Source organism: Neolamprologus multifasciatus, chromosome 12 (genome assembly GCF_963576455.1).
Source record: "Neolamprologus multifasciatus chromosome 12, fNeoMul1.2, whole genome shotgun sequence".
NCBI lineage: Eukaryota > Metazoa > Chordata > Actinopteri > Cichliformes > Cichlidae > Neolamprologus > Neolamprologus multifasciatus.
In genome coordinates, this window is record NC_140450.1 from 1,284,519 (window position 1) to 1,299,480 (window position 14,962).

Genomic DNA, 14,962 nt, shown 5'->3' on the forward strand with positions numbered 1-14,962 from the left:
ATTAATGTTCAAACACCGTCATCAAAAAATGTGTCTTATAAAATATTTGATGTAATACCTTGATATAATCAATGCTTGTATTTTTTAAACTTTGCTTACTTTTTATATTGTACATGTTTTTATGGTTTGCTTCCCTCTCCTACTTTAATAGAAGTTTTGCTTGCAGTGAAATATTTATTATTATTATCATTATTATACAGTACATCATTGCTCTGTAATAGCTTTTGCAAATCTACTCACTTTACCAAACATTAGTACTTCAAGTGTGTCAGACTATTCTGCCACTTTTCAGTCTCTGGAAATCTTCATTCTGTTTTCATTGTTACTGTTTTCCTAGAATATTTGCAGACAACAATTCATTAAAGAATACAAAAAACTTCAGAGACACTTTGCTTGTTTATATGAAGTGGGGTTTTTCTTGAGAAAGAATATGTAATATGTGAGATAGGACGTTATATTTCAATTTATCTTTGATTAAGAATAAAAATGCTTTATTATTAGCTGATAATAAGACCTTTTAACCTCTCTTAGCTTTCATGTACAGGCAGCCAGGAGGAGACTTTCTCTTTCTACCCCAGGTCTCATGACAAAACTAATTTTGGATTAGCTTTGGACTCTACTTGAAACTAGACTCTTCTCGCTCAAGATCAAGTTGTTGGACTATCTTTTGGCTCCTGTACAGCATGTAAGGCAGTGATACAACTCAGTGAGATCTTTCTCAATGTAATGAGTCCGTAATATTTGTCTGAGAGCTCGTAAGGTCAAATGAACCCTACTTTCAAGGTAACTTTTCAGTTGTGTTCCTGCTTGAATGATGGCTTCAGCAACATCTCCTTCATCATATGTCCTCTGAGTGTGTCTTTCCAAGCTAGTGTTTGTCAATTTCTCCTTTTGTCAGTGGTCCCATTATTTTATTTATTTATTTAGTGGAGATATCATCTGAATTTCAGGAGCGGGACCACTCCTCCTTCACGCCCCCTCTGGCCTCAGGCTATAAAAGCGCCCCTTCACCAATACCTGCTGTTCTCATTTTCATGCCCCCCCTCCCCCCCATTTTCCCTCTCTTCTCCTCTTCATTCACTTCTCGTTAGTACACGGGGATCTGCCCGGCCAGAGAGCCGTCGCCAGTCCCCTTCGAGGCCTTCCCCAAAAAGCAGCACCAGTTCACACTTCCTCATAACTCATTGCCCATCGTTACCAAGTATGTGGTCCTCGTGCCACTCTCCCGGAAAGAGCTGAGGAGAGCCCAGAATGAGGGTTCACTCAGCAGACGCGGAGCAGAAGCCAGAGGGGGTTGCAGTGACGTGCCCGTGAGCCCTGAGAGTAGACCAAGCCCCATGCCCAGAGGCCGAGGGCACCCCACCCCCCGAAGGGGCCCAACCGAGCCACCAGGCCCTGACAAGCAGCCAACGGGAGTCAGCTGTGTATCCATATAAATGGCCCACCCTGTAGATAAGCGACTAATTATAGCCACACCCCAGTGACCTGCAGGGAATGGGGATGGCAGCAGGAGACAATTTTAACTGGATTTGACTTTTGTTGTTCTTTGATTTTTGTGCACATTAAAGAAATAACAGACAAGAGAATCACTGGAATTTATTTCAGTGTTAGTTTAATATTCCTTTAAAATGTGCTTCATTATATTTAAAATATAATGTGACAACAGCAAAAACAGACAAACGATGTTTTATATAATTTGTAATTTTATAGAATCAACAGTCAGAACAAACATAAGAGGAAAGATTATTATTTTTTTCTCAGAAATGTTGCACAGTGGTGGCAGCTCATGTAAATGTTATAAGGTATTCTGGGTAGGCCTGGATATCATTGAAGACCACAAACATGCTTGGATTCGACATGTTATCTGTGACGCTGTCATAGAGGTCTGAAGCGCTCCCAGATTTGGCTGGAGGGGTGATCATGCCTTGTTGTCCTTGGATGCAGTCTCCAACAAGAACCTTGGCCTGGTACATGCGCTTGTGTCCTTTGGTGTCAGGGCTGGCGTAGCCTTGTGCTGAATAGTTTGGGTTCACAGCAAAGTAAGAACCTTTTCCGATTGCTGCACCTACTGACAGAGTGAATAGATAAAAAGATTTAGTCAAAGTAACCGAGTGCTGCTCCACAGCTGTGGTCTCTGTCAGATATGTATCATGTATGTCATTAGAGGTGGAGTTTGTAGGTGGAGCTGCGGCTTGTTTCTGGTAGCTCAGGTGCAGACGGGAACATCAGCCCTAAATGTTGGTAAAAAAGTTTTGTGCCTGTTTTTCTAATGAACATGTAGATAGATCTGACGAACGATTTAAAGTCATCAAACATGGGATGTTTTATTTCTCTAATAACCAGTGAAAGCTTCGGCCATTGTTTAATAAACTACAGCCTGGAAATAAACTAAATAAAACATGGAAATCAGTGTAATAACTGCTGAGGAACATCTGCCTGGTCTGCAGGGATGAGCCAGACAACAAAACACACAACAGTAGAAAATGTCTGAAACTGACTCGACCAGTAACTTACAAAACACCAGCAAACAGAAAAAACGAACAGCAGTGGAAGAAAACACAAGGAAATACAACGTGAGTGGGTTTTTGTATGTGATGGAAGAGTTGTGTACGTGATAAGTGCAGACATGTATCTGCTGCGTTATGATTCACGCGGTTAAAACACACATTTCCTGTATCACTGAAGAACCCTTCACCTCTGTGTGTCTCTGTATGATTCACACATGTTTTGGGTTCTGTCACTTCTGCAGCTGGTCCGTCACATTATTGTCACCCCAGAATCTTTTTTTTTCAGTTCATTTTTTTCTACTTTCACTTTGTTCTATTTAAATGCATTTGTGTTTTATTTAACTGCCGTTGTTTCATGTGCTTTTTTTCTATTGCTGGTATTTTATTTTTACTTTCATTTTATTTTTACTTTTTACAGCTTTAGACTTTTAAGGCGTCCTTATATTTTACTGCAACACCTCTGTTTGTCCACAATCTCCCAGCAGTCAATATTATTCTATTAGTCATAGATATGACATCTTCATGTTATCTAGCAACCACCTACCAATACAACACCATACGAAAGACTTGCATCATTTTAAATTAACAATAATAACATGTAATTTAGCAAATACTGAATATTTGGACTTTTGATATTTTTAAATCTCCGGATCGTGATGTCAGTCGTATCAATATTCCGTCATTTCACACATGAGCAAACTGGATGAATGAAATGTTTACATTTTTGTATTACTGTTTCTGTTTGCAAATGTTATTTATTACATATTTGGAAAGGATGTTTTGGTGCCTACTAACTGATATTAATATTCTGTGAGCAATCAATGTGCCGTGTGTGAGTGTTCAGGTACCGTTCGTTCCTGCGTAGCTGCGGTTGAAGCCTTTGTTGTTGATGAGATCCACAGATTTAGCCTTGGTGCCATGAAAAAGAAGCTTTTCGTTGTTTTTATGTTTATTCTTTGCCTCCATTTGCTTCTTCAGGATCTGGTAGTTCTGCCACAGTGTTGGATTTTGGACCCGTTCAATCTGCCAACACAATCCAAACACATTATTACTTCTCATAGTTCTTACCTTCTTACCTCCGGTTATTTTGTCTAATGATGTGTGTATATAGATATTTATCTTTTTTGCTCAAGTCATGAAAACGTTTCTTCCTTACTCCTTTTTACTAGCAGAAACCTCCACCTGGCTGTCTTTGTACATCAATGAACTTTGAAAGATTTCATCCATATGAAAGAGGTCTGCTGAGGCTGGCTCCAGCGGTGTGTCAGTCCCCATAGACCCATTTCAAAATATCCAAACTTTACAGCATAAATACACATGTTTTGGTCTCTATAGATAATCACGCCCTTCATAACAACTTTGGGGATGAGGAGGAACTTTATATAACTAACTTGTTTAAATTATATTAGGTCTAAAGTTTGCGAGGCTTCACATCAGCTAACTCAGTGGTCCCAAACCTTTTTTGCTAGGCCCCCCTTTGTTTTACAAGAAAATCTTCTAAAAATCAAGAGTGTGGGATCCTGTTTGTCCGTGATTTGAACAGTGTGCTCCCATTGCAGGGAAAAACTATTCTGTCGCAGAGACCTACCTCGGCACTTGTGCAGGTGAAACCAAAGGGAAGATATGCTTCACCATATTTTCTAGTCTTTGACTTGGAAGGAAGTTTTTTTGGAAACATATTTGGTGATGCTTCATCTCCTGCTTTGCGTTTGTGTTTCTTTTTCTTTTTTTAATTCATACTGCCCCGCCCCACTAGGGGGCACGCCCCCCCCACTTTGGGAACCTCAGAGCTAACTGAAGTTAAAGAAGTTTGTGTGTCTACCATGTGTGTGCAGTTGGAGCTTTTTGGAGCCTTGTCCTCTTATCTGACAGATAATATGGCTGCAGTTCTGTTAAATGTTCTAACACTGAATTGAAGAGCTTTGACTGGAGCCTGTTAGAACAGATGAATGAAAACCTACACAGACATAAATTAGCAGGTATCTACATCTTTTTTTTTTACAGCGTATGAAAAACAAAATGAAAGCTGAGACTTTAATTTTACTGGCCCAGATTTAACCGTCACTGTCCTACAGTCTGCTCCGTGTATTTGTGACTGAACATACACTGATGATGTTTAGGTTCAGTCCGGTCTTTGTCAGTTCCTGCTCCACGTCGTTGTATTCCTGAGATCCTTGAGTCAGAGCAAACAACTTCACGAGGTCTCCTTTCATGTCCTCCCAACAAGAAGGCAGAGGCAGAGCAGTGTCATCTGTAAAAATCATTGGAAGAGCTCAGTTCAAACTAACAGTGCATATGTACAACATGCTGTGATTAGAGTTTCAGTGGAAGATGTAAAATGTGGTGGCTAAGGACTGTGATCACCTCTTCAGTTTTTCAGCTTATTTTTTATATTTTTATTATAATGTTTTGTATTTTAACATTTTAAGGGAAGAAGTCAGAACTCACCGCTTAGTGTTCATTTAACCTGTTGCATTTTTCTGAGGTAAAACCTCCATAAAAGACAAAGTGCCTAGATGACTCACCCTTCATGTCTTTCCGAAAGAGCTCCATAGGAGGCCTCTTTGCTGAAACTGCTTTTCTATGTCCTGGATCAGCGGTGTACATTTCATTGTTGATCTTGATCTTCACCTTTTGTTTTTTCTCTAGAGCCTCCTCCAGTTTGAGGTTGGTGTAAATGTCAAACGGCACCATTGAGCCACTGCGGTTTGGATACTGCCACTCTACCAGACTACTCACTAACAAAGCCTGTGTCTTTGAGTTCTCTGCCCTCTCCACCTTTCGGATGATGTCCCTGATGGTCATCAAATAGAAAAAGCAGTTAGCAGCTTGCACTGAACATTCTTGAAATACATTTACGTCTCTGTTTGCTGACCTAAGTGCAGACTCAGCAGTGAACACGTCTCTGGTCAGACCCTCCAGGTGGATCTCGGGGTCCTGGTCCTCTGCTCCTTTGTCCAGACGGATGCTGACCGTCAGTTTCCTCTGCAGAGCCTTCAGCTCCTCCATGTCAGCCTGTGACATCTGACTAATGAACGGGTCAGAGATGGTTTTCTGTGCCTGCTCGGCAACAATCAGGTCATTAATCCTTTTCTTGGCCTCACTCAAAGCCTGCAGGGTTGGAGAAATCGTGGTACATTTTAGTTACAGGTATCGACATTTTCCTAAACTCACAGAAATACACAAGATTTATTCAGTGTTCTGGAACCATTTAATGTGCATCAGTCTGTCCAGTAATTCTACACAGGCTCTCTGACAGCAGCCAGATTTGTCTGTGAGCAATGTCGTTCCAGTCTGGAGATGCCCTCGGTGAGAGGCCACGGGCAGGGGTGAGTCTACCTGCATCCCACTGGTTAGCTGCCTGTACGTTGGGGCTTTTTGAAAGGGTTTGTTCTCTGCACTTTCGGGTCGAGGAATGGGTCCTGTCGTTTGCACTTATATGCCAAATGACAGTTCAGAGTAACTGGTCCTCTTGGAGTCACTGAGCGGGGATCTTGAGGGTGCTCTATCTGAATTAAACTGAATCACAGTTTGTCCATAATGGACATCACGTTCGAATATAAGAATGTCTAGAGCACAGGATACCATAGCATACCATAAGATACCACAGATCGCAGATTAAATGAGCACAAAGTGCAGAAATCAGGATACCATAGGTTGCAGGTCTATGATTGATTTTGTAATCATCAGATCTGCAGCCATATATTCTGGACACTTGGGTGAAGAGAGGAATTGAGCTTTCAGCTGATCACTACTTTTGGTGAGTTAGATCAGGTGGCAGGGGAGGATGCTGGACAGGCCTCGTGCACCCAAACCTATAGTGAAGGTGCAAGGTGTGCTGGGAGTGCCTTGTAGAGGCCCTGATCCACGAGATCTACAACTCTCACCTCCAGCAGAACTTTGACAACATTCTCAGGGATGCTGGAACATTGAGTCCAAATGGACCATGTTCCACATCTCCATCGCTGAGGCTGCTGTAAGGAGCTGTGGCTGCAAGGTGATTGGTGTCTGTCATGGTTGTAATCCCTTAACCAGATGGAGGACACTGGAGGTGAAAGGAACCATCAAGCTGAAGGAGTCCTATGAGACCTGGTTAGCCTGTGGGACTTGAGAGGCAGGTATTGCAGGCCAAGTAGAATGTGACTGAAAACATTGGGCGTGGGAGGAGTTTGGTAAGACCAGGGGAAAATACTTTTGGTTCTGAGTATGCAACACAGGAGGGGACAGTGGTTGTCTAACCACACGGTATGTAGTGGGGGTGGGACACTGTTCACTTCAACTGAGGATCTAGTTGGGTGGGGGAAGGAATGCTTCGAGGCTCTTCTTAATCCCACTGACACATCTACTGTATAGGAAGCAGAGTCTTGGGACAAAGGGAGCTACTCACCAATCATGGAGGGCAAGGTCACTGATGTGAATGAAATGTAATGTGTTACAAACTAACTGCAATAGTATTGCATTTTTCAGTAGCTAAATTTATCACTCCACCATTTTCCTCCAATGCACACCGATGAAAGTGCTAACTGCAACATGAAGTTACAATTACAATACAACAATTATCTGCACATGAGTTGGATAGAAAATGTTTGAATGTTGAACATGTTTTTTTCTCCACTATCAGCTGATTTTAGTTTGTGTGGGAGGAGGAAAAAGATGGAACGGTACATCGATACAGATTTTGAAGAATGGAGATATGGACATTAGTTTTTGTTTTATTGCACAAAAGAGCAAGATCGTGGTGGCAAAGTGCAAACTGTGTTCAGGACAGAAAGTACATTACACTGCTAACACAGTAACTTTGGCTCTTTGCAGGCCTCTGCACAGACAGTATGCTAACGCAAAGATCATATTGTGTGTCCACATCAGAATAGGGATTTGTGTTTGTCTGTGTTGCTGTAGCCTGAGCTTTATATTATTAACTGGTGGCAGTGCAGACATGTGAAGATTTACACATAGGCTGCAGCAAGATGCATTAAGCACAGGAGAGACAGGAAGAACAAAAATTATGTCTTGTTGGTGAAGTAAAGGGCAGAATTCCTCATTAAAATTGTTGTGGGGGACACAGTTCATTTGGCATGTCAACTGTTTACCTTTCTGTAAAAGTCACTGTTTTTCAAAAACAACCTTTGCGAAAGTCTAGGGACTCTAAGTTTTTGTAAAAAGATTTTTGTTTTAGACAAGAGGTCGGCAACCTTCAACATCAAATCAGCCATTTTAACCCCTCGAATACCGAATACTGGGAGAAAAAGAGCCGCACAGGCCTGAAACCTGAAAAAGGTTATGCCTGAAACATTTAACATTTTCTTAGGTTTATTTTTTCACCCAAAGCTTGTGGGAGCTACAGCTGAGGGGAGCCGTCTTCTGTTTTAGACCACACAGGCTTTTTTGTTTTGTTCTCTGATTAGCACAAAGATTTGCAGTTTGACTTTGGGCACGTTGGTCGATCCAGATTGCCTTGCTACAATAGGCAGGATATGTTTGATCGTTTTCCATCCATCAATGTTTGTGCAAAAAATGTAATATTGTTGGAGTAAAAAATAAACGAATAAATGCGTACCTTATTGTCGTCGGCACACAGCTGAAACACTGTGGGCTCAAACTCTTCCTTCTCCAGAACTAAGTCAACAGAGCTGGACTGATCCGACCCGGATACCAGACCTGACATGAACTGGCGGAATGATGCTGGAAAAATAATAATATCCAACGTGAATCCATCTGACAACATTTTAGGTTATGATCAGAAGTTTCCAAACACTCATTGTGAGCATGAATGTCAGGTCATTCTGGCCTTTTAATGATTTCTTTTAACTGTTTTTTTCACAGTGTGAAGTGATTGTAGAGCAAACACATTTAATGACAAAAACTGGGTGTAATATGAATTTGTTTTTCATTTTCTCTAATCCACTCGTGGTCATAAGTATACACACAGGCCCAAATATTTACGTACACTCATTTCAATATTTTAATAAGTGGTGCTCAAGGTCCTGCAGTGTCTTCATGCCCATGATTAGTGAATGCAACCTTCTGACTGACCGAATGCTCATTTTTATATTTTAGCATTTACTGTATCTTTCACCCATTCCTTCTGGCTATAGTTCATCTTATGTGTTTATGGAAGTGTGTAAAGCCCCAATTCCAAAAAACATAGAAAACAGATACTGAGACATTTTACAGTTTCATTAAAATTATTAGTTTGTTTTAAAGAAATATTTTGAAAGAACACTCCCTATCAAATGCATCATTACCTTCACCACAATGACCAGGAGGGAAATGTAAAACTTAATTTAAAAACACATCACAGATATGTAGAGACTTACATCTTCAGTATCGAACCACAGAGATGTACAGATAGTTAAATTATTTACTTAAATACTTTTTTGATTTTGGTCAATAAAAGAGCAAAACAGTCTTTTAGGAGAAATTTACTGGTATTTTTTAAGCCACCATGATCAAAATGAAATGGATAAGTAAATAATTCCCCATCTACAGTTGGGTTTCCCTACCAAACAACAGCGACATACCTTTGAATTTGCCAAAGACACTCTTCTCCTCCACCGTCTCTCCCTGTCTCTTCTTCATGCTCATGTGGAAGTGGTTCAGCATGGCCGTCTGGAAGATCAGGATCTTCACACTCTGAACAAACCTCGGCTGTTTCTTCCTCACAAACTCCACCACTGCATCCACCATGGCGTCAGCCACCGCTGAAGGGCTGGCCCTTCCCTGACCTAACAGGCAGACAAAGACCAAGTGATGATGATGGTGATGATGAAAGGATGGAAAGAGGATGAAGAGTACACTTTGTGAAACTCAACCGCAACAATCTCACATCTGGCTGCAACATTCATTACAGCTTGAAGATGAAAGAGTTGGACAAAACCAACAAACTGATGGTTCTGGTGTAATCTAACATCTCATGGACTCTGTAGAAGGGATCTGGCTAGTTGGTGTGTTTCAGCTTAATATTCATTTGGTTTGACACAAACTCTGATCAGACCTTTGCCACAGTTCCTCATGCAGTAATGACCTCTGCACACTGCTGCACAGCAAATCAGTGAATACCATAAATAATATGTACAGACCTGTTCCCAGGGCAGGGAAGGCCACAGAGCTGAACTTGTTCTCCTCGCAGAACTTCAGCACTGAGTAAACCATGTCTTTAATGTTTGCAGGGTCGTTCTGCCCGACGACGTGGACGATGTTCCTGCTGGGCAGCTGCCCGGCTGATGTCAGGATCATTGCATGAGGCTGAGCCATGGAGCTCACTGCAGAGAGGAAGGACATGAGGCTTATAACACAGTGTGGCAGAATTGGTATTTTCCAGTCCAAAGCTTTACACGTTTGAAATATTTTAAAAAGTATTCCAATCTGATCCATAATTATGAAATTTTATTTTTCACACTGGAACCTGAAATTTGGTAAAAGGTAGAAACAGCAAGGTAGTGACTTTACAGTAAAGATATTGATTGTTAGTCTAAGAGATGGGCCAAACACAGCTGGACAGGGCTGTAGAAGTGCATCAACCCAGCAACAGGACTGGTATATGTGCCTTTGTGTGAGGAAGAGGAGCACTGTCAAAATCCTGCAAAATGACCTCCTGCAGGCTACTTGCACATGTTTCTATGTGAGTAGCTGTACAAACTGTGGAAACATTTCAGTAAATGCAAAATTGCAAAGCGTTTAAGTGTCTTATCATCTACAGTACATAATATCACCAAAAGCTTCAGAGACTGTAGATAAATCTCTGTATATAAGGGTGAAAATAAGGCTGAAAATTGAAAGAACATATATCGATCATGAGTTTCAGTATTTAGTTGCAAAGAACCAGATGCAAAATTTAATGCTTTAATTGATTAAATAACTCACTCCATAAACTTCATCCATCCTCTACCGCTTATACTTTTCAGGGTCGCGGAAGGTGCTGGAGCCTATCCCAGCTGTCATAGGGCGAGAGGCAGGTCCACCCTGGACAGGTCGCCAGTCTGTCGCAGGGCCAACACACAGGGACAGACAACCATTCACACCTATGGGCAATTTAGATTAATCAATTAACCCCACAACTGCATGCATTTGGACGGTGGGAGGAAGCTGGAGTACCCGGAGGGAACCCACGCAAACACAGGGAGAACATGCAAACTCCACACAGAAAGACCTGATGGTGGAATTGAACTCAGGACCTTCTTGCTGTGAGGCAACAGTGCTAACCACCGTCCATAAACTCCACCATACCTGAAATCATTTTAAAAATAAATAAAAAATGACTCAGGTATTAAAATTTAGTTTAAAAAAGAACATACTTAATAAACGTTATATTAAACTTCAGAGATGGAAACAAAGAATTATATATAAAATACAGAAATAAGGTGACACTAAGTGTCAATAGAAACATACAAACCACTGTGCTTCCTATGTGGGATTATAATATTATCTAACGCCATGTTAGACCCCTGATTAAAGATTGTGAAATTATTATGTAGTTTTAGTTTGCAGGATTCTCCTGGATTAGAAGAAGGTGATAACTATTACAGTTATTAGACTGATTTGTATCACATTAGACGGCTGATTCAGTGTGAATGAATCATATTGTTTATGCTGAGTTATAGGAAATCCTGTTTTCAGAGAGTCAGGACTTTGCTTTTTCTGATAGTGGAGGAGACAGAGAGCACTTCACCCCCACCGTTGTTGAAGGCAGACGAAATAAGGAGCCAAGGCCATAAGTCAGGCTCGCTGGGAGTTAGAGAGAATGTGAATGTTTAGGCTTTTACGAGTAGGTGGGGGCCACTAGAGGCTATAAGAGTTTGAGTAACCCTCCACCAGTTTGAGATTTGCTGTGACCCTCTGCATGCATGTCTCCCCATCCGGATGGTTTGTGCTCATAAAGTGTTGAATTGTATGGAATAAAAGATTGTTGATTGAGCATTTATATGCCGAGTATTGTCCTTCCTTCAGCCCAAAGATCAAAGAATTTGGAGGATTTAACACCTAAAAACAGTTGAGCAAGAAATTGTGCCAGAATTTATTAAATGATGAAAATCTTTCAAATAGTTTTGACCAGTTTATCTCCAAAGGAGACGACCTTCCTAGGGCTATTACTCCTCCCGAGTGCCAATATAAACTGCATTTACAAGGCCATACTCTTTTTTCAGCTGCTCCCTTTAGAGGTCCTCTACCTGCTCTCTACTCTCACTACAGAGCGCAGTGTCTGCAAACATCACATATAATTTTCTTAATGATATCAGTAAACTTCTCCATTCTTCAGGTGTCCTCTCATATGTCAAACAGTCTCATAAAAATGTCTCTTTGTCCTACACCTCTCCATACCTGCACACGTATCTGCACCAATCACCTTTCCAGTCTTTATTCTCTTCATAGCTGGCATCACTTCCTTACTAATTGTCTGCACTTCCTTATTCACTAACTGCTCTTCATCCTACCCTCCTTCCTCTGTCATTTTTTACAAGTTAATTATTTAACTTGGATATCTGTGAAAAAAGAAATTAAAGATGCCGATCATAGAGGAATCTTAACAAAAGAATTTGATGCGATTAAAAATCCATTAGAGACACAGCACTCGTTTGGAAGTTATATGTACATTTATAAATAAAAGGTATAAAATCAACATTAGTAAAACTATTACATTTGTGATCTCAAAGTGATCAATATTAGGACGACGTCTTTTCCTTTCATATTTCAGTGATTCTGTGTCTATTCCTCTAGAGTTTTGTAATGTTTGCTGAAATTGGAAAAGTATTGAACATGTCTGTATCCTGATAAATGGTCCAGTTATTGAAAGTTGAAAGTAAAATTCAATCATTTTTTAAAGGTTTAAATTGGTAAATATCTTATTAAGAGGCATCTTGAAGAATGAATAAAGACGTTAAATATGTTAGTTCATTTTTTCCATGTGAAGCTCTACTTAACTTGTCCCAGTCTTTGTTTGACCTTATTTTTATGATTGTAATCTTATATGGTACAAAGCGTCTCCTACTCATCTCAACAGATTACAGACTTTACATAAAGCAGGTATACGAGCCATGACACAGTCCACAGAAGATGCTCTGATCCTACAAACTTCTGACGTTAACTGTAACATTTTCATAATGTCTGTGTTGTGTGTAATATGGCATTAAGACTGAACAGCAGACTCACACACAACACGAAGGAAAGATAAGTTTGTGTTAAGACAGGGACTAACACATACACATTATACATTAATATGGAATGAGCTTCGAAACACTTTATAAACGTTAACCACTGTCATCAACCATCTTTAACAGGGATTTAATAAACTGCTACTAAAATATGTTTGATTCTGAACCCTGTGTAGCAAATATAGCTTTGAACTTTAAACATGGCGCAATATTTAAAGTTCATACTTAAATTCACACAACTATTTTCGTGTACGACTTTCTAGATCCGTTGGATTTGTGTTATTTATTTAGTGATTTAGGTTGGCATTGTATGTACAGTGTATGTTGGGAATGATGTATTTCCTGTATATCATCTGATAACTAGCATTCTGTTTATGAGCTCTGGACAGTTTTCAGGGAACCTATTTCACAAATAACTACTTCACGTGCTGTAAACTGAAACAGACTTCAGGGTTTTGAAATTAATAAATTTTCAGTTTTAACTGCCTGGTGATGCTGAAAAGGGAGTCAAATGTAGAATAGAATAGAGTAGAATAGAATAGCCCTTCATCATCAGTGTACATGTACAACGAAATTGTAGGTACACACCGAACTGCGCACACTCTCGCTCCACTGTTGTTCCAGCGCCGTCCAAGATCGCCTTCGACACTCCTGAGAAAAGATAAGAGGAGAGCAGTAAGTCAGACGTTACACTGACTTTCTGCAGTTGAATACAGTCTTTGTGTTTTCAGTACTCAGAAACACTCACCTGCTTTAAGGTTAAAGGTCTGATTGGACGAGTTGACAATGACATCACTGGTCTCTTTGGTGATGTCACCTGACGACACCTCTAAGGCGAGCTGACCCATCTGCATCTGGTACACACCGAGGGAGGTGGACAAGACTGGGCCGAAAGTGTCTGAAACAAGCACACGCAGACTTTCAGTGGATGATTTTAGACCTTATCTGTAAATAATGAGGCCTTTTCTGATCACTCTAATTAAATATCTCAGCTGATTTGTCTTAAATGTGTTAAATAAGAATTTTCAACTGAATAGAATTGATGAGGTATATCGGTTAGAAATAATTTTTCCCTCTTCTGCCTCATACCACTGGCCATCTGAGTCCGGCTCATAATGTTTTTAACGTAAAGCTAAAAAGTGACACTTGTTGCATAGACCCATCGTCTATTTACATCATAAAGACACGAGTTGTTACTGATGGTCGTATCAGGGCTGTTCTTATAAAACTGTGACTGCCATCATGTTTCTATGACTTAACTAAACTCTAATCACTCACTGTAAAGTTTAAAGGACTTCTTACCTGAGGAGTGTTGTGATTGGCTGACAGGCTGTTGAACTGGTAGCTCATTAAAATCATGCCGCTCACGCTGGACGTTCCTCTGACCGGTGAACTCTCGGGTGAAACACTGACCAACAACAATATAACTTAGATGTTACTGCTATAACTGCAGCTCAGTTAGACTTATGTTCACACATTACATCATTTTAAACCTCACAGCAGTTTTAATTGGATTTTAAGACAACAAAATTCTAAAAGTAACTATTTGATATATTCTGGTTTTGTCTGTTTCTAGTTCTTATTGCTTCCTGTTGCTGTATTTGCAGGCTGAGTTAATTAAACCTTCTCATCCTTCTCAAACCCGTTTCATGTGATAAACAGTGTGTACTGTGTGTTACTCTGTGCTGCACTAACAGGGTGGGTTTGCTCGTCTCACTGTCAGAACATGATAAACACTCTCATCTCCTATCAGAGTCACAAACTCACATCCACGGTTTGGCTGTCACTGGGGTGAACGACGATGACCACCTCTCTCAGACAGCGAGGATTTCTGCTGCTGCTGAACGAGCGGATCTCCCTCAGCAGGAGTTTGGACACCAGGGCTCTGGGGAAGCTCAGGTTTCCTGTCCCGATGGCTGGGAAGGACAACGATGCCATCTGACGTTTCTCAGCCTCCACCAGACAGTATCTGATGATGGACGTTAACTCCTGACAGAGATGAGACATAAAGTGAGGCTGGACTTCAGTGACGGGTTATAAACAGTACGGTGTATATGTTTGTTTTTTTTAAGAATTTTAATCACTTCAAGATCTTGGAGAACATGTTTCCATCACATGCTGTGGCTGAATTTACTTTTTGTTGCCACTAGGTGCCGCTGAAGCTTCTAAAACTCTCTAATCAAAGTGCTGCATATTCTCTAAAATATCTCTAATTGAGTGTGTTTAACTGAAGAATGCTAACTAAAGCCAAACTTTGGAAATGGCTTCATAACAAGCTTAATGCTGCATTACCATAGAAACGGTATC

At 40.5% G+C, this 14,962-nt stretch overlaps 2 protein-coding genes across 5 annotated transcripts in view; one reads left to right on the forward strand and one right to left on the reverse strand.

Annotated features, from left to right (window-relative positions):
- Positions 1–2,083, forward strand: part of LOC146506106 (uncharacterized) — a 15,026-nt gene extending 12,943 nt beyond the window's left edge. For both annotated transcript variants that reach the window (XM_085179981.1, XM_085179982.1), the window contains one exon: positions 1–2,083. This exon is cut by the window's left edge and continues 3,243 nt beyond it. The gene's annotated coding sequence lies outside the window, so the exon portion shown is untranslated.
- The window catches only part of LOC146506107 (protein mono-ADP-ribosyltransferase PARP14-like), a 30,937-nt gene continuing 17,570 nt past the window's right edge, over positions 1,596–14,962 (reverse strand). For 2 of the 3 annotated variants that reach the window (XM_085179940.1, XM_085179942.1), the window contains exons 12-23: positions 14,423–14,644; positions 13,958–14,063; positions 13,404–13,553; positions 13,244–13,306; positions 9,587–9,769; positions 9,029–9,232; positions 8,065–8,189; positions 5,383–5,618; positions 5,033–5,301; positions 4,613–4,758; positions 3,356–3,530; positions 1,596–2,068 (exon numbers count right to left, since the gene is read on the reverse strand). In XM_085179940.1, coding sequence (XP_085036066.1) covers positions 1,785–2,068; positions 3,356–3,530; positions 4,613–4,758; positions 5,033–5,301; positions 5,383–5,618; positions 8,065–8,189; positions 9,029–9,232; positions 9,587–9,769; positions 13,244–13,306; positions 13,404–13,553; positions 13,958–14,063; positions 14,423–14,644 — 2,163 coding nt within the window. In that variant the 3' untranslated portion in view covers positions 1,596–1,784. The remainder of the gene's footprint in view (positions 2,069–3,355; positions 3,531–4,612; positions 4,759–5,032; positions 5,302–5,382; positions 5,619–8,064; positions 8,190–9,028; positions 9,233–9,586; positions 9,770–13,243; positions 13,307–13,403; positions 13,554–13,957; positions 14,064–14,422; positions 14,645–14,962) is intronic. The other variant, XM_085179941.1, reaches the window with a different exon arrangement.